The 20,785-nt window shown below is 45.0% G+C and overlaps 1 protein-coding gene across 1 annotated transcript in view; it reads right to left on the bottom strand.

Moving 5' to 3' along the window:
- LOC117345659 (phosphatidate cytidylyltransferase 1) overlaps positions 1-20,408 on the bottom strand; it is a 369,244-nt gene extending 348,836 nt beyond the window's left edge. Inside the window, exon 1 of the mRNA XM_033914615.1 lies at positions 20,074-20,408. Coding sequence (XP_033770506.1) covers positions 20,074-20,163 — 90 coding nt within the window. The 5' untranslated portion in view covers positions 20,164-20,408. The remainder of the gene's footprint in view (positions 1-20,073) is intronic.
- Positions 20,409-20,785: the final 377 nt, after the last annotated feature.

The following is a 20,785-nucleotide window of genomic DNA, read 5'->3' as shown; positions in this document are numbered from 1 at the left end:
AAAAGAGAAGATGGAACTTCTATCTATGTGGGTGTAGTCTACAGACCTCCGACTCAATCGCAGCAAATTGATAAGGATCTGATTGTGGATATCCAAAAGTTTAGAAGGAAAGAGGAGGTTCTGCTGTTGGGAGATTTCAACCTGCCGGATGCGGACTGGACTGTTCCGTCTGCGGAATCGGAAAGAAGTAGGGAGGCTCTGCTCAGACAAATGGTGATGGAACCCACAAGGGAAAAAGCGATATTGGATCTGGTCCTCACAAATGGAGAAAGTATCTCTAATGTTCGAGTGGGTGCTCACCTGGGAAGTAGTGATCATCAAACGGTTTGGTTTGATATAACGGCTAAAGTGGAGAGCGGCCGCACGATACTTAAAGTCCTAGATTTCAAATGTACGGACTTTAATGCAATGGGAGAGTACCTGGAGAAAGAGCTGTTAGGATGGGAGGACATAAGAGAAGTGGAAAAACAGTGGTCTAAGCTGAAAGGAGCGATAAAAATGGCTAAGGACCTTTATGTGAAGAAAATCAATAAAAATAAGAGAAAAAGGAAGCCGATATGGTTCTCCAAACTAGTGGCTGAGAAAATAAAGGCGAAAGAGTTGGCGTTCGTGAAATATAAAAAAAACATAAAGAGGAGAGCAGAAAGGACTACAGGGTGAAAATGAAAGAATCCAAGAGAGAGATACGTCTGGCAAAAGCACAGGTGGAAGAACAAATGGCTAAAAATGTAAAAAAGGGAGACAAAAATTTTTTCAGATATATTAGTGAAAGGAGGAAGATGAAAAATGGTATTGCTAGGCTAAAAGATGCTGGGAACCAATATATGGAGAGTGATGAGGAGAAAGCAAATGTGCTAAACAAATACTTCTGTTCTGTATTCACAGAAGAAAATCCTGGAGAAGGACCGAGATTGTCTGGCAAAGTTACACGAGAAAATGGAGTAGATTCTGCGCCGTTCACAGAGGAGGGTGTTCATGAGCAACTTGAAAAACTGAAGGTCGACAAAGCGATGGGACCAGACGGGATCCATCCCAGGATACTAAGGGGGCTCAGAGAGGTTCTGGCGAGTCCTATTAAAGACTTGTTCAACAAATCTCTGGAGACGGGAGTGATTCCTGGGGATTGGAGGAGAGCGGATGTGGTCCCTATTCATAAAAGTGGTCACAGGGATGAAGCAGGAAACTACAGGCCGGTGAGCCTCACTTCAGTTGTTGGAAAAATAATGGAAGTGTTGCTGAAAGAAAGGATAGTGTACTTCCTTGAATCTAATGGGTTACAGGATCCGAGGCAACATGGCTTTACAAAAGGTAAATCATGCCAAACGAACCTGATTGAATTTTTTGATTGGGTGACCAGAGAGCTGGATCGAGGACATATGTTAGATGTAATTTACTTGGATTTCAGCAAAGCCTTTGATACAGTTCCTCATAGGAGGCTGTTGAACAAACTTGAAGGGCTGAAGTTAGGACCCAAAGTGGTGAACTGGGTCAGAAACTGGCTGTTGGACAGACGCCAGAGGGTGGTGGTTAATGGAAGTCGCTCGAAGGAAGGAAAGGTGAGCAATGGAGTCCCTCAGGATTCGGTGCTGGGGCCAATCCTGTTCAATATGTTTGTGAGTGACATTGCTGAAGGGTTAGAAGGAAAAGTGTGCCTTTTTGCAGATGATACCAAGATTTGTAACAGAGTAGACACCGAAGAGGGATTAGAAAATATGAAAAAGGATCTGCAAAAGTTAGAGGAATGGTCTAATGCCTGGCAACTAAAATTCAATGCAGAGTAATGCATTTGGGGATTAATAATAGGAAGGAACCATATATGCCGGGAGGAGAGAAGCTGATATGCACGAACGTGGAGAGGGATCTTGGGGTGATAGTGTCCAAAGATCTAAAGGCGAAAAAATAGTGTGACAAGGCAGTTGCTGCTGCCAGAAGGATGCTGGGCTGTATAAAGAGAGGCGTAGTCAGTAGGAGGAAGAAGGTGTTGATGCCCCTGTACAGGTCATTGGTAAGGCCCCACTTGGAGTATTGTGTTCAGTTTTGGAGACCGTATCTGGCGAAGGACGTAAGAAGACTTGAGGCGGTCCAGAGGAGGGCGACGAAAATGATAGGAGGCTTGCGCCAGAAGACGTACGAGGAGAGACTGGAAGCCCTGAATATGTATACCCTAGAAGAAAGGAGAGACAGGGGAGATATGATTCAGACATTCAAATACGGGTATTAACGTAGAACAAAATCTTTTCCAGAGAAAGGAAAATGGTAAAACCAGAGGACATAATTTGAGGTTGAGGGGTGGTAGATTCAGGGGCAATGTTAGGAAATTCTACTTTACGGAGAGGGTAGTGGATGCCTGGAATGCGCTTCCGAGAGAGGTGGTGGAGAGTAAAACTGTGACTGAGTTCAAAGAAGCGTGGGATGAACACATAGGATTTAGAATCAGAAAATAATATTAAATATTGAACTAAGGCCAGTACTGGGCAGACTTGCACGGTCTGTATCTGTATATGGCCATTTGGTGGAGGATGGGCTGGGGAGGGCTTCAATGGCTGGGAGGGTGTAGATGGGCTGGAGTAAGTCTTAACAGAGATTTTGGCAGTTGGAACCCAAGCACAGTACTAGGTAAAGCTTTGGATTCTCACCCAGAAATAGCTAAGAAGAAAAAATTTAAAAATTTAAATTGAATCAGGTTGGGCAGACTGGATGGATCATTTGGGTCTTTATCTGCCGTCATCTACTATGTTAGGAAAACAAGTAGGGTTAGAACATTAGGATAAGGAATTGTTACCTATTAATTTTCTTGTATAGGGATAATAGCTCTCTAAAGAAAGTTAAGTACAGAGGAATCAGAGAAACTCAATTTTAAAAGCATCTTTGTAGAGCCAGTTTTTTAAAAGTCCTTTGAACCTGTTAAGCGATTTTTCTTTCCTGATATATATCGGCAACAAGTTCCATGTTTATGGTGTCGTGACAGAGAAGATTGTGTCCCTCCAAGTGTAAATGAATTTTAAAAGGAGACATTTTTCCTCTGATCTTAAGGATCTAGTGGGAACATATGGAATCAGCTGACTTTCTAAGAATGCGGGAGCTTTGTCCATTAATATTTTATGTATCAGTAGTGCTAATTCAGTGTATTTGGGTCTTTCAAAGGTCAATCTGCAGAGACTTCAATTAATACAGAACACTGCAGCTAAACTTATTTTCGATAAGAGTAAATTTGATCACGTACCCCCTCTGCTCAAGGAATTACATTGGCTTCCAGTGTATGTCAGAATTCAATTAAGTGTATTTGTATTGCATTTAAGATCCTATTTGGCATTTTTGCCACTTTGATTCCTTTAGACTGGAATGTTCATAGATCTCATCTTGCCAGATGTTCTCAAAAATTAAAAAAACTTGCATTTCTCTCTCTCAGTGGTTAAAACAGAACCTTTAAGAGATTTAGTCATTATTTTGCTTTTAAGTTAACAGAATTCTGGAATGCTTTACCACTTACATTAAGAAGTGTCGGTTCTTTTGCTTTATTCCGAAAAGTTCTGAAAACTTTTTTGTTTGCTAACCATTTTGGAAATTAACTATTTCAGTCTACTTTTCCTTGTCAAGTTTATGTACTATGTATTTATTATATTATTGTTAAGCGAGTCGAGCTCCTCTTAGTTGATGACGGTCTATAAAACTAAGGGCTCCTTTTACTGAGGTGCGGTAGCGTTTTTAGAGAGAACAAAGCCATAGGGCTAAAATCAAAGGGCATTAAACGATTGTGTTCCACTCTATGCTGTCATTAAGTCCATAGGGTTGCACAGAATGAAGCTGGAAAATCCAAAACTGTTCCCTAAGTTTAATATGTGCCATCTTGTCACCTCTAAAATCTCCCAGTAGTTGTTCCAAGAAAAACCAGGTAAGATTGTAAAAATCATGATCTTTGTCCAAGCAATGTTTTTAGCCCTATGGCTTTGTTCTCTCATTGGTCTGTTTTTTCATGACGTCTCCCTCTGCTCGGCTTTTTAGTGCAGTGTGCGTGCCTCTTTGTTAGTTCCTCCCTCCTCCCAGCCGGTTCGGATTTTTGCTCTTCAGTCAGCCAGCAAGCAGTATGGGTTCCTGATGAAGGGACGTTGAACTTCCGAAACCGGGCTTGGTTGAACCCGTTTCCTGGGGTGTCTGGATTATTGCGGCACCCCCCATTTGTCTGCAAGATTTATGGATACACTTTTCCAGCTAAGTATAGGGTTATTTGCGGAGTTGGCTGGGGGGTTCTCAGAGTGGTTTTGATGATTGATCTCACCTGTGTGACTATTAGTTTTCACTGTGATGTTTTCACTATTTTGATTCAGCACACAGGAGGTATCCTATGATGGTGTGCAGGCAGAGGTGTGCTTACCTTTGCCTTGTATGTAAAGCACTGGAGTATTTCTCCCTTCGCTGACCTCTCACGCCGAGGATACCCCTTCACATTAACAAATTTTATAATTTATTTCAGTTTATTCACATCTTATGTTATTTCACTCAGGTTTGTCTATTATCTAGTTTACCACTCTCAGAACTCTTGACTCTTATTGCCCTGTGGTCTGTGTCTTTTGAAGTTTCTTTGGCAGTTTTTTGTTGGAGATCGTGTATTTATCTACTATCCCAAAAGCATAAAAAGCAAGTATACTTGTGTAGCCACTTTGTTAACCAAGAAGAATATTAACATTCTTCAAGTCTACACAAATCACCCATTGATGTTCTTGGTAATTTATCTTTTCCAAGACTAATGAGATGGCCTTGTACTCTTCTTTCATCCTGTAGATGAGTAGAGCCATATTGATTGGAGTAGAACTATATTTGTTGTTATTTAAAAGAACAAATTTCAAACTACATTTTGAACTGTCGATGAAAAGACACCACTCACTTGGGTTATATTCTGAAAGACCCATTTTCTTCAGAAGGTTTCCAATGTCATTTCAGAATACTAAGTTGTTATCTTTGGTTAAAAAAAAAAATGGCAGCAAGTCCCTTTCTCTCTTTCGATAAAATGTAATTTTCGTTCCAGGCTGAAGTACATTATGTTCCTTTAGTCTGGAGGCATGCAATTCAGAAGACTCCTTAGAAAGATTTAAGTCCCTGATCAGATCACTCAATTCATTCTGGGTCAAAATGTTCACTATGTAAAGTTATTTGGGAATCACTGTCACTGCCCTCACTTTCTTTACCTTGTGTGATATCAGACATTGAAGACTCATCCTCCAAGAGCTGTAGTAGTTCACGGAAAGGTGGAATGGGTACAAGATCCGAGTGCAGAACAGGTCTCCTGGCTGAAGGTAGATCAGGGTAAGACCACTTGTCATGATTATTTCAATTGATGCTTACGATATTAACTATACAAAAACAACAGTCATCGAAGTGGTTTTTCGGTTCCCTCCAAACCATTGGTACTCCAAATTTCAGGCAGCTTCTCTTTCCATTTGTCCACTGGCACAAATGCTCCGTACAAGTTTTGCATACAATAAGAGGAGCCCATGGCTTATCTTGATCTGCAAGCTTGACACACAAATAACCTACATATGCTCTTTTTACTAACTTAGAAATAGGTTTCCTACTTGCTTTCAGTGTGTACTCCCCACAAATATAGCAAAATACATTGAGATTATTCAAGCAGTTCCGTCTTGAAGTAGACATATCCTCTACAGCACATGTGTTAAACACAAGGCCCGCAGGCCGAATCTGGCCCATGGCAATGCTCCCGAACTTCCCCTTCTCACAACCCAGCAGGTCTTCTCTCCCATGCTAGTCTGATGTCGCTGTCATGCTGGAAAGTCTGCCAGCCTCAGCAACGATTTGGCGGTGTTGTCTGTGGCTCCCCTTCCTGCTTTCCATCTGCCGTGGTCCACATGGGCGGAATCAGGAAGTTGCGCATCATTGGAGACAGACCGCAGCAGGCGAAAAGCAGGAGGGGAGCCACGAACAACACTGCTGAATTGCCAAGGCCGGCAGATTTTTTGGCTTGGCGACATCGGTCCGGCGTGGAAGGGAACACATGCTGGGCTGTGAGAAAGGGAGAGAAGTTGGATCTGGAGATGGAAGGGAGGGAGAAATGTTAGGCCTGGGGGTGGAAAGGAGAGAGAGAGATGCAGCATCTCTTTTTTTTTTTCCTTCCAACTCATTGTTCAGCATCACGGGGGAAGAAGAACAACAGAAAAGAGAGGGAGCAAAATGTTGGACCAAGAGGAAGAGAGATAGAAGGAATTAGAAGGCTGTGAAAGGAGTGAAATGGTAAATGGGAGAGCTACACAATAAGAGAAGATGGAAAATTGATAGATAGCTGAAATTGTAAAAAGAAGGAGAAGGATGAGAGAGAGGGCGAGATTTGAGTGGATAGAGGCAGAAAAGAAAAAAGGAGAAAAGTTGAAAGGGAAAAATCAAAATTTGGAGACAGGGACTGGAGCAAGAGAGAAGAGGAGAAAAAGAATGGACAGCAGATACTGTAAAGAGAATTAGAAGATAGACAAAATTAGAAAGAGAAACTGGGACCAAAACCAAAATGACCAGACAACAAAAGGTACAAAAAAAAAAAATTATTTTCTATTTTATGATTACAATATGTCAGATTTGAAATGTGTATTCTTTCAGAGCTTGTGTTAGACAGCAAGCGTGAACCAGGACCTAAGAGAGAAAGGAAAAGTCTTTTTTATTTATTTTGTATGTAACACATAGCCAGCATGGGGTTGGAGAAATTATATCCCTATACTTCTACTAAGACTAACTCTCTCCTTTGCTGGTGTGTAGCGTGGGTTTTGGCACTGGTGGCAGTGAGTGATTCGACACTCATAGAAGTCTTTTGAGCGTTGGAGCAGTTGCTGCCGCTGAGGCCCACGCTGTGCATTAGTATCTTAATAAAAAAAATTTGGCCCGCGACTTAGCCTGTGTTTTAGATTTCGGCTCCTTATGTGATTTGAGTTTGACACCCTTGCTCTACGGTGTTCGATCTGCAAAAATGAAATGAGTGGAAATATACCTCCTATATGACTATTAACTATTATACAGTTAAGTTACAGTAGACCCCCTCAAATTTGCGGCTCGCAAATACAGACTCAGTCATTCACGGTATTTTCTGATTGCCTCTTCCAGTCAGAAAATACAGGGAATGACTGAGTCCACGAATCAGCCTTCTGCACAGCCGTCGATTCCAATGCAATCAGCATTCTGCACAGCCAATTCCTCCTCCTCTCCTCTCTCCCTGGTCAGCTAATCAGCCTTCTGCATAGACGATTCCTCCTCCCCCCTTCCCATCAGCCTTCTGCACAGCCAAACTGCCTGCCAGCCTAAATATTGTTTTTTTAGCACTCGCCGCAGCCCCTGCAGCCCTCTCCCACTTCCAATCCGCATTTGCGGTTTTTCCGAAATTCACGGGCGCTCCTGGAACAGAACCCCCATGAATTTCGGGGGAGTACTGTACTTACCTTTTACAATCCAATGTTTTGGATGTAAAACAACTACAGTTGGAAATATGCAAACACTCTCATTATATATGCTAGCTTTTAACCAAAAACACAAACCAGACAACAGAAGATAAAGCTGAAAAACCAGTTAGAATTTAAATCTATGTGCAACTATTTTAAACAGATCAGATAGAGAAACCTTTGAAATACAAATGTATGTAGTCTAAGAAAACCATGTTTACCATCTAAATTTTTTTACACATAATTATGTAATATAATAGAATAAAAGCGATTTTGTCATTTGAGTTTTACATTTTTATGCCAGTGTGCATTATAGGAAAGGAAGTAGACGAATAGTTGGAAACAAAGGTCATTTATAAACACAAAAAAGTGGGTAATTTAAATACACAAATTAGAGAATGACATGGGGAAAAAAATTTGTCTCTGTTCCCTTGAGCTCGGTCCCCATCTCCGCCCCATGAGCTTAGTCCCCGTCCCTGCAAACCATCTGATCCCATCCGCATAAACCTCAAATAGTTTTATACTGAACTTATAAAAGTATAAAAAGAAACAACATTCTGTACAATTGTCATTTTATAATTCAGAGCTCTGGCTGCTGAACTAGAAGAGGGCTTTGTTTATAAAGCACAGTTACTTACCGTAACAGTTGTTATCCAGGGACAGCAGGCAGATATTCCCACACATGGGTGACGTCACCGACGGAGCCCCGCAGCGGGCAGCCTCGAAAGCAAACTTGCTTGAAGATCTCAAGCTTTCGAGGACTGCACCGCGCATGCGTGCGTGCCTTCCCGCCCGAACTAGGGGGCGCATCTCCTGAGAGGATCCTCAGTTCAGATACCTAGCCAAGAAGCCAACCAGGGGAGGTGGGAGGGTTGTGGGAATATCTGCCTGCTGTCCCTGGATAACAACTGTTACGGTAAGTAACTGTGCTTTATCCCAGGACAAGTAAGCAGCATATTCCCACACATGGGTAACCTCCAAGCTAAGTAAAAAGGGACGGAGGGAAGTTGGCAATTTACAAAAAAAGATTTTGCAAAACAGATTGGCCAAAGTGGCCATCCCTCCTGGATAAAGTATCCAGACAGTAATGAGAGGTGAAAGTATGAACCGAGGACCAAGTGGCAGCCTTGCAGATTTCCTCAATAGGAGTTGATCGGAGGAAAGCTACAGATGCCGCCATAGCTCTAACTTTGTGGCCCGTCACTCGACCTTGCAGAGGAAGACCAGCCTGAGCATAGCAGAAAGAAATGCAAGCAGCCATCCAGTTGGAGATGGTGCGCTTGGAGATAGGACGTCCCAACCTGTTCGGATCAAAGGAGATGAAAAGTTGAGGAGATGTTCTATGAAGTTGAGTGCGTTGAAGGTAGAAAGCTAAGGCACGTTTACAGTCCAAGGTATGAAGAGCCGCTTCTCCAGGATGAGAATGAGGCTTTGGGAAAAATACAGGTAAAACAATAGACTGATTGATGTGAAATTCTGAAACAACTTTAGGTAAGAATTTAGGATGAGTACGGAGGACCACCTTGTCATGATGAAAAACTGTGAAAGGTGGATCTGCCACCAAAGCTTGTAACTCACTGACTCGTCGAGCAGATGTGAGGGCGATCAGGAACACAGCTTTCCAAGTGAGATACATGAGGTGAGATTTGTCAAGCGGTTCAAAAGGAGGTTTCATCAGTTGAGCCAAAACAACATTGAGATCCCAAACCATTGGAGGTGGTTTAAGCGGTGGATGGAGATTAAGAAGTCCTTTCATGAATCGAGAAACCATAGGATGTGCAGAAAGAGGTTTTCCATCTAAAGGCTAATGAAAAGCAGCTATAGCACTAAGATGGACTCGAATAGATGTAGTTTGAAGTCCAGAATGTGACAAGTGAAGCAAGTAGTCCAGAACGGATGCCAAGGAGGAAGATGTCGGTTGCAATTGACGTGTAGAATACCAAGTAGAAAATCTAGTCCATTTTTGACCATAACATTGTCTAGTTGATGGCTTTCTGGAAGCAAGCAAGATATCCTGAACAGACTGAGAAAATTGAGGAAAGTCTGTTATGCAGAAAGGTACCAAGCTGTCAAGTGTAGAGACTGCAGATTGGGATGAAGCAAGGATCCGTGACTCTGCGTGAGTAGAGAAGGAAATACTGGTAAAAGGAGAGGCTTCTTGACGCTGAGCTGAAGTAGAAGGGAGAACCAAGGTTGTCTGGGCCACCGAGGAGCTATCAGAATCATGGTGGCATGTTCTGACTTCAGTTTGACTAGAGTCCTGAGAATCAGAGGAAACGGAGGAAAGGCATAAAGGAACTGCTCCCTCCAGTTCAGTAGAAATGCATCCGCTTCGAGACGTTGAGGAGTGTAAATGCGGGAGTAAAATTGAGGCAGTTTGAAGTTGAGAGTTGACGCAAACAGGTCTATCTGTGGAGTTCCCCAATGGGCAAATATTTGACGAAGGGTAGGAGAATTGAGTATCCATTCGTGAGGCTGTAGAAGACGACTCAATTTGTCCGCCAAATAATTGTGTTGACCCTGAATGTAAACAGCTCTGAGGTAGATGTTGTGAAGGACTGCCCAATGCCACAACTTCAGAGCTTCTTGACAGAGGGAGTGAGATCCCGTCCCTCCCTGTTTGTTGACATAATACATGGCTACTTGGTTGTCGGTACGTACAAGAATCACCATGTCGTGAAGTAGATGTTGAAAGGCTTTGAGAGCATAAAATATCGCTCTGAGTTCCAACAGATTGATATGACATTGACGGTCTGCTGAAGTCCATAGACCCTGAGTACGGAGACCGTCCACATGGGCCCCCCAAGCGTACGTTGAGGAGTCGGTTATGAGGACCTTCTGATGAGGAAGATTGTGGAACAGCAAGCCTCTGGAAAGATTTGAAGAGAGCATCCACCAACGGAGAGACTTCTGCAATGAAGGAGTTATGGAAATCAGTTGAGATGGTGGATCCACGGTTTGCTGCCATTGGGATGCCAGTGTCCATTGAGGAATACGAAGGTGAAGTCTGGCAAAAGGAGTCACATGAACTGTAGAAGCCATGTGACCGAGCAGCACCATCATTTTCCATGCCGGAACGGATGGAAGGTGGTAGAATTGATGAGAAAGCTGAAGAAGTGCAGCCTGACGTGGTTGTGGAAGGTAAGCTCTCATATTGATAAGTGTCCAGAGTTGCTCCGATGAACTGTAGAGACTGAGATGGAGTCAACTGAGATTTTGGAAAGTTTATGTGAAATCCTAGACTTTGAAGAAAAAGAATAGTCTGTTGGGTCGCTGCAATAACCCCTGAAAAAGAGGGAGCTTTGATGAGCCAGTCGTCGAGGTATGGAAATACTTGGAGACCCTGATTGCGAAGAGCTGCAGCGACCACCACCAGACATTTTGTGAATACTCTGAGAGAAGAAGCCAACCCGAAGGGGAGAACCCGGTTTTGTAGATGAAGGTTTCCTACTTGAAATCTGAGGTATTTGCGAAATGCTGGATGAATGGGGATATGGGTATACGCCTCTTTGAGATCGAGGGAACACATCCAATCCCCTTGATCCATCAAGGAATATAAAATCGGAAGAGTGAGCATTCGAAATTTCTCTTTTACTAAATATTTGTTGAGAGCTCTGAGATCCAGAATAGGTCACAAGCAGTGTTCCCGCTAAGCTGCGCTGGCCTGCGCTCGCGCACAAAATATTACATCGCAGCGCACAAGTTTCTCTTCACAGCGCACACACGCGTCGCAAAGGTAAGGGGAGGTAAGGTAAGGGGACGCATTGGGGGGATTGCACTTCCCCACAATTGCCATGCTTCGGTTCCTCTTCTTCCTTCCTTCCTCCCCCCCCCCCCCGCGGGACCCTGCGGCACCATCAACTCTTACTCCCTCTAATGTCGGCCCTGCAGCTCCAGACTTCCTCGCACCTTCTCCCCTCCCCCTTTGGATCGCTATTATTTTAAATGTTATAGCCGCGGAGCTGTATCCATCAGTGGAGATGTCTAACCTCGGCCTGCCCCGGAACTCTTACTGCAGCAGCCGACCGTCTAGGCAGGAACAGGAAGTCACTGTTGCAGTAAGAGTTCCGGGGCAGGCCGAGGTTAGACATCTCCACTGATGGATACAGCTCCGCGGCTATAACATTTAAAATAATAGCGATCCAAAGGGGGAGGGGAGAAGGTGCGAGGAAGTCTGGAGCTGCAGGGCCGACATTAGAGGGAGTAAGAGTTGATGGTGCCGCAGGGTCCCGCGGGGGGGGGGGGGGAGGAAGGAAGGAAGAAGAGGAACCGAAGCATGGCAATTGTGGGGAAGTGCAGAGCTGCAGGGAAGAGTGTTGCGGTACCCAGCTGGAGGGAGAAGGAAGATGAGGGAGGGAATTAAAGGAGATGCCAGGGCTTGGAGCGTAGGAGGAAGGTATGCCAGTCTAAGGGAAAAGGAAGGGGGAGATGTGAGAGCATGGAGGGGGAGCGAAAGATGGAAGAAAAGGAAAGGAGAGAGATGCCAGAGAATCAGGGAAGGGGAGATACCAGACTATGAGGAGAGGTGTGGGAGAGGGAAGGCGAGGAGAGAGATGCCAGACCAATGGGGTGAAAGGAGAGATGGAAGGGGGAGGCATACAGTTTCTGGAAGGGGCATAGAAGGAGAGAAGATGCCATATAGGGGAAGAGAGACGGCAGACAGTGGATGGAAGGAAGAGAGTTACAAGAAGATGAGGAAAGGAGAAACCACAGAAGACAAAGGTAGAAAAAAATTTCTATTTATTTATTGCTTTAGGAGACATGTGTCACTGTTTCTGTGAAGCATTGTATGCAGAGTCCAGCTTCTTGCTGGTTCAATTTAACCTTTGTCTATGTATTTTTATTTTATCCCCCCTTTTACAAAACTGTGAAGCGTTTTTAGCACCAGCCTTGGTGGTAGCAGCTCTGATGCTCAGAATTTTATGAGCATCAGAGCTGTTACCTCCGTAGCTAAAATCCACACTACAGTTTTGTAAAAGAGGGAGGGGTTAGTTTGTGATTACATATTCCTTACTAGGCGAAGGTGTTTTCTGTGTTCTGTGTGTTTTCTGTTAGGATTGACGGTGTAGGATTGATCTGTGCTGGTCTGGCTTGTTTAGTTTTACAATGGGTGTATTGATGTACTGCTCACTGCAATATGTAAGATGCTGCCTTTTCCTAGGTACTCATGTGTGACGTGTGGTTTGTTACTAAAAATCATGTTTTTCTTACAGATGGGGGGGGGGTGCCAAAAAATGATGGGCCCCGGATGTTACATATGCTAGGTACGCCACTGTATGTAAAGATACCAGAAAGCTGGCGTAGCAAAAACTTCTAAGTTTTGAGTATTTAACCCTCCCACAATCTCACGGGCACTCGTTTCAAGTTTATTGAGATTTTGATTTAAACGCAATATCAAATATTTTCAATGCGTATAACAAAAATAAATTTGGGGAAATAAATAAAACCATTTGAACCAGTGTTCCCGCTAAGCTGCGCTGGCGCACAAAATATTACATCGCAGCGCACACGTTTCTCGTCACAGCGCACAATCGGAAGAGGCGTACGGCAGATGGCAGGGCGGCGAGAGGAGAATCGGGCGAGTTGGCTCATAACTTGCTGGCGCCCGATATTTTTGGCTCACGGTGAAAAAAGTTTGCTCACAACACCCGCCCGCTTAGAGGGAACACTGGTCACAAGTCCCCCGTCTTCTTGGGAACTAGGAAATAACGGGAGTAAAATCCCAAGTTCCGTTGAGCAAGAGGAATTTCCTCTACAGCTCGTAGATGAAGAAGAGCCTGCGCTTCTTGAAGAAGAAGGGGAAGATGCGACTGATTGGAAGGACACTCTCTTGGATGGCGATCTGAAGGCACCTGAAGGAACTGAAGAGAGTATCCCTCTCGCAGGATGGTAAGCACCCATAGATCTGATGTGATGAGCTCCCACTGGGGACAAAAAGTGGAAAGACGACCCCCTAAGGGAAGGGGAGAGTTGGGAAATAGAGAAATTTGAATGCTCAGACTGAGATTGTCAAAAAGACTGAGCTGGTTTGGTGGCAGCAGGAGTTTGAGACTTTTGTTGACGCTGTTGCTGTGGAGGACGACGAGGTGGAGGCCTGGAAAAAGCAGGAGTCGTTTTCTGAGGATAACGACGTGGAGTCTGTTTGAATCCTCTAGTTGGTGTAGACTTCGGTTTTGGTCGAATGAGAGAAGCAAAAGAGTGTTCATGTAGCTTAGTAGCTGCTTCAATGGAGTCATCGAATAATTCGTTTCCCTGACAAGGTAGATTCGCTAATCTGTCCTGAAGATTGGGATCCATGTCAACAATGCGGAGCCATGCCAAACTACACATGGCTACAGCAAAGGCAGAGACTCGAGAAGATAATTCAAATGCATCATAGGAGGCTTGTAACATAAAGAGTCTCAATTGAGCAAGTGTCTTGAAGATGAGTTTGAATTCTGAAAGACGAGTGGTGGAGATATCCGGGTAAAAAGATGGTAAAAGTTTTAGAAAATGGTTGAAATAAGATATTAAAATGTAGTTGTAATTAAGAACTCTACTTGCCATCATGGAGTTCTGATATAAACGGCGACCAAATTTATCCATGGTACAACCTTCTCTGCCTGGAGGAACTGAAGCGTAGATTTTTGAAGGATGAGCCTTCTTTAAAGATGATTCTACTACTAAAGATTGATGAGAAAGTTGTGACTTCTCAAATCCTTTGCAGGGAACAGTTCGATAACGGGATTCTAATTTAGATGGAATGGCAGTGATGGAATAAGGAGTCTCCATGTTACGAATAAAAGTTTGTTTGAGTACAGGAGTCATGGGTAAACGTAAGGACTCTTTAGGTGGATGAGGAAGCTCCATATCTGCTAGATATTCAGGAGTATACTTAGAATCAGAATGTAGATCCAGTTTCAGAGCTTGTCCCATGTCAAAAACAAATTTCACAAAGGAAATGGATTTGGTATCAGATGCTTCCTCAGGAGACAAACTGCGAGATTTAGGAAGCGCTGAGTAAGAAGGAGAAGCCTCTCTGGAATATGGTGAGAGTGGTTCTGACTCAAGACGTAAGGTTACAGAGGATGCTGCACTATGTGGTGGAGTAAGAGAATGTTTTCTCTTAAGGCTTCTGGATGGAGAAGTACCCGGTATATGTGGCACTGAATGAGTCGAAGTCTGAGGAGAAGTGTCTCGCCGAGTTGGCTTCAACGGTGGAGTCTTCGATCGAGAAGGACTTCGTGTCGATGCTCGGTGGTGTCGAGATCCGTGCTTCGACTTCGAAGAACGAGGCAGAGAAGTCTCGGTATCCAAGACAGAGGACTCCCTTCTAAGCTTGGAAGCAAGATGCCTTGAATGCTTCGACCAATGCTTCGGAGGAGGGGACTCCGGAGAAGAATCAGTGGAAGGAATCCGCTTCGGTGTCCGGGATCGGCCTCGAGGTACTGGAAGCTCTGGCTTGGTGACAGGCTGGTCCACCGGAGGCAAGGTCGAGGACGGGACCAATTGAGCTACTAATGAGGAAATCTGAGTGGTCAAGATAGATTTTAACATGTCCTCCAGCATCGGCACCGAGACAGAAGGTTCTGATCTCGTAGGTGCAGCAGTACGCTCCGAAGAGGGCGACCTCGAAGGTGAGTATTCCCTTATCTTGGAGGTACGCTTAGAAGATGGGCGTGAAGAGGACTCTGGTGGCTTCTTGGGTACAGCACCTGAAATAGAACCAGGAGACTTACCCCCCACTGAAGACTTTACCGATGCCATTGTCTTCGAGGGCACCGAAGTCGGCAAGGTCGAGGCCTTCGAGACCGAAGCTCCGGCCGGAGCCAAGGTCGAGGCCTTCGAGACCATGGAGGTCGTGGTCTTCTGAGTCGAAGCCTTTGAGACCGGGGCAGCCGCCAAGGTCGAGGTGATATCCGAAGGTTGCTCCATGTCTCCAAACAGTTGGAAGAATTGGGCGCACCGACGTCGAAAGGCCCATGGAGTGAGAGTGAAACAACGATGACAATCTTCGGGCGAATGGGCTGGGCCCAAGCACTGAATACAGCAGCAGTGGGGATCGGTGACCGAAATCACACGATTGCACCGACGACAACGTTTAAACCCGGTGAGAGGCCGGGACATAGAAAAAATAAAATCCTTGTCGAACGGAAGGAGCAATTGGTCCTAGGCCCAAGGCTCACCGGCCGGATTAGCGAAACAGAGAAAAATCAAATAAATTGTTTGTTTTTTTTTAAAGAAAGAAAGAAGAACGAGCACAGCGACCGAACTTTTTAGAAAAAAAGAAACAGCTGCGGTGAAGAGAAGGCAATATCGCTGAGAGTCGAAGAAAAAAATGAGTCTTCTTGTCTCCGCGGAAAATAATGAACCGAGGATCCTCTCAGGAGATGCGCCCCCTAGTTTGGGCGGGAAGGCACGCGCGCATGCGCGGTGCAGTCCTCGAAAGATCGAGATCTTCAAGCAAGTTTGCTTTCGAGACTGTCCGCTGCGGGGCTCCGTCGGTGACGTCACCCATGTGTGGGAATATGCTGCCTGCTTGTCCTGGGATAAACATTTATCAACACAGCTAAAACACGACTTTATCCTAGAGCAAACAACAAGAAAAGAAATATACATTTTTTTCTACCTTTGTTGTCTGGTTTCTGCTTTCTTCATCTTCTCATCATTCTCTTCCTTCCCTCCACTATCTGCCTTCTCTCTGCCTCTTCCATATGGCATCTGCTCTATTTCTATGCCTCTATCAGAAACTGTCTGCCTCTCCCTTCCATCTCTCCCTCCCCCCACCCACCATTGGTCTGGCACCCATCTTCTTCCCTCTGCTCCCCCCATAGTCTGGCATCTCTGTCTTCTAACCTTCCATCTCTCACTCCCTCCCCCAGGTGATTTTTAGAATCTCTCTCCTCCTTTCCTCCCTTCAGATCTGGTATCTGTCTCCTCCCCCTTCCCCAATATTCTGGTTTCTATCTGTCCTCTCCCTTTCCCTTCCTTTTCTGCTCTTCCTTCTCAATTTGTTTTCTACCTCTAGTCTACTTATTTTCCAGCCCTCAATTTCTCCTCTGACGCAAGCCGCCCAGGCAGAAACAGGAAGTGCGTCAGAGTAGAAGCTTTGGGGCAGTCACGCGGGACTTGTGAGAATGGTTACCACATCCGGACACCTCAGAAAGTGAAGAGCGCCTGCGAAGGTTAGGGGAAGAGAGAAAGGTAGCCCAACGAGGGGAAGAGAAGCCCGGATGGGTTTGGGGTTTATTTTGGGGGGGGCGGTCCGCCAGCAGGAGGGAGAAAGTGTTGTGATAGTGAGGAGGGCTGTTGACTAGGAGAGGTGGGAAGGGAAACAATGCGGCTTTACTACGGGGACAAGGTCATTCACCGCCCCGTGGAGCACTGAATAGCCTTGTCCCTGTGCCCGCAGCGACCAGTTTTTTTTTTCTCTCCATTTCGGTGGGTTACCCATGGCTTTGATGATGCAACTTCCTCTTTTGTCAGAGGTGGGCCGGTCTATCAAAGGACCCGAGGCTGCCTGATGGAACCGCTAAAGTAACGCTAGCAGCAGCTGTGTGGGGAAGTTAAAAACACACAGTAAGCTGACGCTAGGGAGAGGAGAGGTATTGCTGAGCCAGTGATTCCATCAGGCGGTTTCAGGGCCTTTAAGCCTCTGATGATGCAACTTTCTCTTTCGACGGAGGCAGGCCAAGGCTGCCTGATGGAATCACCGGCTAAACTAATGCTAGTGGCAGCTGTGTGAAGAAGTTAAAAGAACCAAGTGAGCTGCCACTGCTGGTCCGGGGGTTAGGCTGGGGAGAGAAGATGAGGAAGGCGGGAGAAATGCAATGGCGGAAGCTGGGAGATATACAGCACTGGCGCCACGTACACCCTGACAATGGTGTACGTACCCCCTAGGGTACATATACCGCATGTTGAGAACCTCTGTTTTAGGCAACCTTCAGCTTTATACCTCTCCCCACCAAACTACAGAACCTTCAGGAGGGAAATAAAAACCAGGTTGTTCAAGAAATATGTCAAGACAAACTCCTGATATAACCAATATCCTCTCTCTATCACCAGACTCCAAATGTTACAACCAATAGCTTCCCTATAATCTTTTGGAAATGACCAGAATCTCTTTCGTTTGTAATCCACCTAGAACCGCAAGGCATTGGCGGAATAAAAGAAACAAATGTAAATGTAATAATTAAACTCTACAATCATGACCAACACATACTAAAGATGACTATTTAATAAAAGACAGGCTCCCACATGGTGATTATCAGTATGTGTAGCTATCAGGACCTATTTTACTTTGACCACAGTTGCTCATTGCTGCCCTAAGAAGATGCTGCTTGAGGCAACTGCCTATCTTGCTTTATAAACCAAAAATAATGGGGGCAGGGGGAGCATTTTATATAGAAATGCAAACCATAATATTAAAAATAGATAAACCTCACTAACTCTGGACAGTCGGTAATTTTTATAGTGGTGTGAGACATTCTGAAAAAGTTGTGGAATAGTAGTGGCCACTTTTTTGGTTAGTGTGGTGCTTAAAGTGCTAGGTGTTATTGGCTGAGACACTGTAAGTATTGACATTCTCCAGCTTTTTAGGGGAACACTCAAAAACATTTTTTGAGACAGTGTAGGTGGTACAATAAAATTTTATTAGAAAACCTATTAGTGAGGTTTAACAATGTAATAGTCTTCCTTATGGCTGAGCCAGCCCAACAAGACAAAAGAGAAGGAGACAGCTTTATGAGAAACAAAACTGAAAGCATAGATGATACTATTTGCAGCACAGGACAGTAGATAGGTGGTTTACAGCAAGAACAAAAAAAGAGGAAAAAAAAATCCAGATTACTGAATGTAGACTCTAAGAGCAAGCTACATAATGAGTAACTGTTGCTAGGTTCTAATGGCAAAAAATGTATATACAGAAACGCACAATAAGTTACCACTGGAAACTTTGTAACAACAACAATTTATTATTTATAGAGTGCTACCAGGCACTATAAACTTCCCACACACTGCCTGACACTAACCTGGAAGTCTCTCTGTGGCAGAGGGGAGGCTTCCGGATTAGAGGCAGGCAGAATGTGAGAGTTGCTGCCAATACTGTGACCCAAAGAAGCAAGCCGTAGAGTATAGGGTAGGAGAGAAAGTAAAGTTGCTGGCACAAGGGGAGGGAAGGGGTGAGAGGAAGGAAAGTTGTTGGCACAGGGGGAAGAACGGGGTGAGAGGAAGTTGATGGAACGGAGAAGCAGAGGGTGAGAGGAAGGAAAGTTGGTGGCACAGGGGGAGGGAAAGGAGGAAGGAAAGTTGGTGGCACAGGGGGAGGAGAGGGAGACATGCATGGTGAGGGAAGAGGATTAAATTGCACATAATGGAGAGATGGTGCATGGAGGGCAATAGAGATTTGACACAGGGCACAAGGAAGGGAGAGAGAGAGATGTTGGACACGGGGTAGGAAAGAGGAAGGGAGAGATACAGTAGGTGGAGGGGGAGAAGGAAGGAGATGTTGGATCCATGAGCATAATGTAGTGATGGAAAGATGCCTGGAAATAGTAGGAGTGAGTGAATGGAGTGGGAGTAATGCTGGACCAGGGGGGAGAGTTCAGTAGGGAAGAGATAGGGAGTTGTCAGGCTACAAAGGTGGAAAGGGAAGAAAGAGAGAGCAGATGCTGGGCTATAAAGGTCGGAAGATGCTGAAAATGGTAGAACCCTGAGGAGAGGGTGGCAAGGAAACGGATGAGAGGATAGATATAACAGAGGGTAGAATTATGATAATGGAGGTACATTGAAAATGAAAGGGAATGGAGGGCTGAGGAAGGAATGAGATGGGGAATGGGAGAGGAGATGGAAATTTGATAGGGAGCTGAAAAGTGAAAAAGAGAAGAAGCGTAAGAAAGGGGCAGAAAAGAGCTAAAAAGGGAATAGACAGGAGAGAGTAGAAAAGACAAATGGATAGCAGCCACTTGAAGGAAAATTAGCAATGACAGGAAAGCAGAAAAACAAAACAAAACTGGAATCAACATGATGGAAAAATAAAACATCCACACTGTTGTACAAGAAATACATTTTATTTTAAATGGATAATAGCAAAAATATTGTTTAAAATTTTGATAAGTAAACTTGAAGAATTTGCTAATTTTATGTGCAGGATCTTGGTTTTGATTTTTTTTTTGTGCAGAATTCCTCAAGAAATTATTATCATTCGCACCAGTTATGGCCTCACACACATTCAGAAAAATGAATTGCGAACGGGAATTTAGGGAATTGTGTTGAGGGGGGAAGAGACCCGAAAATAATTTTAGCGCCCAGAATCATTGCATATGGAGCAAATACAGCAGTACATCGACACTCGGTAAAGTGGTGGTTATCTGTGCGGGCATCTTAGTTTAAGGAAGGGAAGAAGTAAATGAAGAACTAAAACACTGCAGTTAACATCTCCCTCTTTTTATAGCTTTTGAGGATGTTAACGGCCATACTATGGTGTCCTAGACTGAGAACCGGGAGCCAGCCGCGGATCACTGTTGTGGAGGCAGGTGCAGGCTCAGCGCCGTATTCGGCAGGCTACCCCCCCCCCCCCTTCCAAAATGGCTCGTCCACAAAAAACGAAAACCAAAACAGACACTTTTCGCGAAGAAAGGCTACACACCCACCGACTTCCTCTTACCCTGTCACTGGCTTCTTCCACTCGAAACGCCGGTTCCCCCGCTCCTGCTGCTGCAGCTGCCGCGGCCCTCTTCCTAAGCACCGCCTCCATGCTCAAACAGCTTAACTGTTTTAGGGGTTTGTTTGTTTTTTAAAACCTTCTTCCCTCCTTTTTTCTTAATACTAATTTCCCCTCAGTATCCCGGGAGAGACGGCACCGACTAGGGCAGCACCTTCGAAGCCCCGAGACTTGCACGCGCCGAATGACAGGTAACGGCGACTGTGGCAACACAACAAGCCCAGGTGTACGTGCCAACGGCGCCCCCACGTGACCCCCAAGCGCCCTCCACACGTACACAGTGTACTCCGGCGCACGCCCCACAGCTGCACCTACACTCCACAGTTCCGTACTCTGCTTCTAACCTGGCTCGCCCGCGCCCGAGATCGAGGGAAGGGCAGTTCCAGCGGGCAAATAACGTGCAGAGGGTGTTTCCTAAACTGGGTCCGCTCCGGACCTCAGGTAATGGAATCCCCGCCGCGTGCTGGCTTTTTATGGTTGGGAAGAATGGTGTAAAAGCTTAGGGCTCCAGGAAAAGGAGGACGGTTTGAGACATGCGAGTTTTACTTCTGCTGCTGTCAATGGAAGTAAAAAACCCAAATGTGTAAATACGTCCTCCTTTTTCTGGAGCCATACGCTCCCTTCTGGTGTGGCCAGACCTGAACGAGACTGGCTG

Source organism: Geotrypetes seraphini, chromosome 1 (genome assembly GCF_902459505.1).
Source record: "Geotrypetes seraphini chromosome 1, aGeoSer1.1, whole genome shotgun sequence".
Lineage (NCBI taxonomy): Eukaryota > Metazoa > Chordata > Amphibia > Gymnophiona > Dermophiidae > Geotrypetes > Geotrypetes seraphini.
The sequence above is the reverse complement of the archived record's forward strand: the minus strand, read 5'-3'. Positions and strand labels throughout refer to the sequence as shown.